Source organism: Physella acuta, unplaced genomic scaffold (assembly GCF_028476545.2).
Source record: "Physella acuta isolate Inbredline_101_S28 unplaced genomic scaffold, ASM2847654v3 ptg000497l, whole genome shotgun sequence".
Taxonomy (NCBI): Eukaryota; Metazoa; Mollusca; class Gastropoda; family Physidae; genus Physella; species Physella acuta.
The window spans coordinates 605867-610000 of NW_026732016.1; the positions used below are offsets into that span (position 1 = coordinate 605867).

At 42.4% G+C, this 4134-nt stretch overlaps 1 protein-coding gene across 1 annotated transcript in view; it reads right to left on the bottom strand.

Moving 5' to 3' along the window:
* Positions 1 to 594: 594 nt before the first annotated feature.
* Positions 595 to 4134, bottom strand: part of LOC131944565 (cholecystokinin receptor-like) — a 70726-nt gene continuing 67186 nt past the window's right edge. Inside the window, exons 2-4 of the mRNA XM_059305249.1 lie at positions 2848 to 3035; positions 1652 to 1832; positions 595 to 1238 (exon numbers count right to left, since the gene is read on the bottom strand). Of these exons, the coding sequence (XP_059161232.1) occupies positions 595 to 1238; positions 1652 to 1832; positions 2848 to 3035 (1013 nt within the window). The remainder of the gene's footprint in view (positions 1239 to 1651; positions 1833 to 2847; positions 3036 to 4134) is intronic.

The following is a 4134-nucleotide window of genomic DNA, read 5'->3' on the forward strand; positions in this document are numbered from 1 at the left end:
TGTTTAAACGGCGAATGTGAAAAAAGGCCTTTGTGCCTACAATTGTAACCGTTGTTTGAATAAATTTGAATAAATTTGAATAAATTTGAATAAACATTTTCTTTACGACGCCTTTGCTTAAAGGCGAATTGTGTTAATTAGTCACATAAGTCATGATTTTTTTGTCCTTTAAGTTTATGACTTTATAAGTCAGATACGTCATGACTTTTAATATTGACTTAATAAGTCATAACTTGACAATTTTGAAGGTCAGTTTCAGCACACTAAAAGGTGTAGTTGTGTAGGTGTTTGTGGCAGTATCGATACTCTAGACACTGTTCTATGATGCGTAGTGGCAGTATCGATACTCTAGAAACTGTTCTCTGAGATGTCTTGGCAGTATCGATACTCTAGACACTGTTCTATGATACGTTGTGTCAGTATCGATACTCTAGACACTGTTCTATGATACGTAGTGACAGTATCGATACTCTAGAAACTGTTCTCTGATACGTTGTGGCAGTATCGATACTCTAGAAACTGTTCTCTGAGATGTCTTTTCAGTATCGATACTCTAGAAACTGTTCTCTGATACGTTGTGGCAGTATCGATACTCTAGAAACTGTTCTCTGAGATATCGTCCGAGTCGACTATCTTGTCGTAGCTGGTGGCCGTGGTGGTGGAGGCGGGGGCGCGGGTGGAGGCCGTGTTCCCGGAGAAGGACATCTGTGAGCGGTGGGCGTAGACGTAACGTTTCTTGGAGCACCTGAAGGCCATGAGGAAACTCTGGCGGAAGCTCTTGTTCATGAAGCAGTAGGTGATGGGGTTACAGCAGGCGCTGACGTACGAGAAGAGGTGCACAAGCGCCTTGATCAGGGGCGTCATGTACTGGCTGGCGTGACGGAAGTCAAAGGTCATCCAGGTCTCGATGATGTAAACCGGCGCCCAGAAGAGGAAAAACTCCACGACAATGATGAAGAGCATCTTGATGACGCGCTTCTTGGCGGCCCGCGACCGCTGCGTGTTGGACTGGCGCATGGCCCGGTGGGCCTCGAACCGGCGGAACGGTCTGGTGGTGGCGGGCTTGGTGGGCGCTGGCCCGCTGCTGCTGGAGGTGTGGTCCGTCTCCTCCAGGGAGTTCCGTCGTGAGACTTTCTTGTTGACGAAGATGGAGACCCCGTTCTGACAGTCGTAGTTGGCCACACCATGGCTGGTGGCCGCAACTTGGCCATGGGCCACGCCGTTCTTTGATTGGTTTTCTAATTAGAAAAAAGGATGGTGATTGAAAAGAAATGATGACCTTGACATGATCAACTTGGTTCATGACCTTGACATTATCATAGACTCAGACAATCAAGAATAGGAACAACATCCAAACCCAATGCATTTAATGCAAATCCGTCTCAACCCATCCCCCCCATGACCCATCTTTCTCTGACCCCCATGACCCACCTTTGCCTGACCCCCATAACCCACCTTTGCCTGACCCCCATAACCCACCTTTGTCTGACCCCCATAACCCACCTTTGCCTGACCCCCATGACCCACATTTGCCTGACCCCCATGACCCACCTTTGCCTGACCCCCATAACCCACCTTTGCCTGACCCCCATGACCCACCTTTCTCTGACCCCCATGACCCACCTTTCCCTGCCTGACCCCGATGACCCACCTTTCTCTGACTGCCTCTCCATCTTGATGCCCATCCAGAGCGTGTGACTGACCCGACCATAGGCCCAACACATGATGACCACGGGGATCACCAGCAGGATCAGGTTCAGGATGACCGTGTATGACCTTTGACCTGTCACAGACGGCCAGTCCTCCATACATTTGTACCTCTCTGGTCCAATCTGGGCACGACCAAATTTTGTACCTTTATTACAGCACTCAACACAAACATTCCAACAAATTTTGTACCTTTATTACAGCACTCAACACAAACATTCCAACAAATTTTGTACCTTTATTACAGCACTCAACACAAACATTCGAACAAATTTTGTACCTTTATTACAGCACTCAACACAAACATTCGAACAAATTTTGTACCTTTATTACAGCACTCAACACAAACATTCCAACAAATTTTGTACCTTTATTACAGCACTCAACACAAACATTCGAACAAATTTTGTACCTTTATTACAGCACTCAACACAAACATTCCAACAAATTTTGTACCTTTATTACAGCACTCAACACAAACATTCGAACAAATTTTGTACCTTTATTACAGCACTCAACACAAACATTCGAACAAATTTTGTACCTTTATTACAGCACTCAACACAAACATTCCAACAAATTTTGTACCTTTATTACAGCACTCAACACAAACATTCCAACAAATTTTGTACTTTTATTACAGCACTCAACACAAACATTCCAACAAATTTTGTACCTTTATTACAGCACTCAACACAAACATTCGAACAAATTTTGTACCTTTATTACAGCACTCAACACAAACATTCCAACAAATTTTGTACCTTTATTGCAGTACTCAACACAAACATTCGAACAAAACATACACGAATGTTATGAATAAATTTTGTTTCAATCATTTGATGAACCAAATAGAAACAAAGATTGTTTTTTTTTCATCTAAAAATGATTGAAGAAAGACAAAAATGTTTTCATGTGAGCGACTTAGTGAAATAATTTTAGCCAATAAAAACACAGGTAACAAATTTCAGCCAATGAAAACAAAGGTAACAAATTTCAGCCAATGAAAACAAAGGTAACAAATTTCAGCCAATGAAAACAAAGGTAACAAATTTCAGCCAATTAAAACAAAGGTAACAAATTTCAGCCAATTAAAACAAAGGTAACAAATTTCAGCCAATGAAAACAAAGGTGTGTTACCTTCCTGAGGTGGTGAACGATGGCAGTGGGCATCATGACAGCCAGGGCACATGCCCAGCAGACGGCGATGGCCTTGTAGGAGTGGGACAACGTCTGCCAACGCCGGGACTTGAGGGGGTGGCAGATGGCGAAGTAGCGCTCCAGGCTGATAGCCACCAGGGTGAAGCAGCTCACACCCACAGACACCCCTGGGGAGAAGACATTTTGTCCTCATGGTTGTCTACATATACGACATTTTGTCCCCATGTATGTCTACATATACGACATTTTGTCCCCATGTATGTCTACATATACGACATTTTGTCCCCATGTATGTCTACATATACGACATTTTGTCCCCATGTATGTCTACATATACGACATTTTGTCCCCATGTATGTCTACATATACGACATTTTGTCCTCATGGCTGTCAAACGATTTTTTTTTGTAATGGTGGACAATACATTATGTCTTTATATGTGCCTATAAATACAACATTTCATCTTTTTATATCATGCTGGCCTGGATACGCCATTTTGACTTATCTTGGCCTATGACTTCACACAGCTTATATTCTGAGGCTCGGCTTTCAAATCAATGTCTGACACTTCTAATTTTGGTTGGGCTTCTAATTTCTGCTTGTTATAACGTTTTTTTATCTGCTTATTATAACGGTTTTTATCTGCTTGTTACGTTTATTTATCCCCTTGTTATAATGTTTATTATCTGCTTGTTATGTTTATTTATTTGCTGTTATAACGTTTTTATCTGCTTGTTATAACGTTTATTTATGTGCTTGTTATAACGTTTATTATCTGCTTGTTATATAGTGTGCTGATGGTTTTGGTGGTTTATGGAAAAGATAATGGGTTATGTGATCGATGCTGATCTATGGGAGACGATTAGTTTAGAGTTTCCATCTGGCCGATTTATTACATTGAAAATTGGATCAGTTTTGTCGAGTTTAGAAAAAGCTAATAAAGAAAGTGAAAGACAACGGTGCTATAGAAAATTTCAGTTTTGTAATACAGGCAGGTAGGCAAGCAGATAGGCAAGCAGATTGGTAGACAGGCAGGTAGGTAAGTAGGCAAGCAGAAAAACGGACATGTAAGAAGACATGCAGACAGGTTGGTAGGTAGGCAAGCAGACAGACAGACAGACAGACAGACAGACAGACAGACAGACAGACAGACAGACAGACAGACAGACAGACAGACAGACAGACAGACAGACAGACAGACAGACAGACAGACAGACAGACAGACAGACAGACAGACAGACAGACAGACAGACAGACAGACAGACA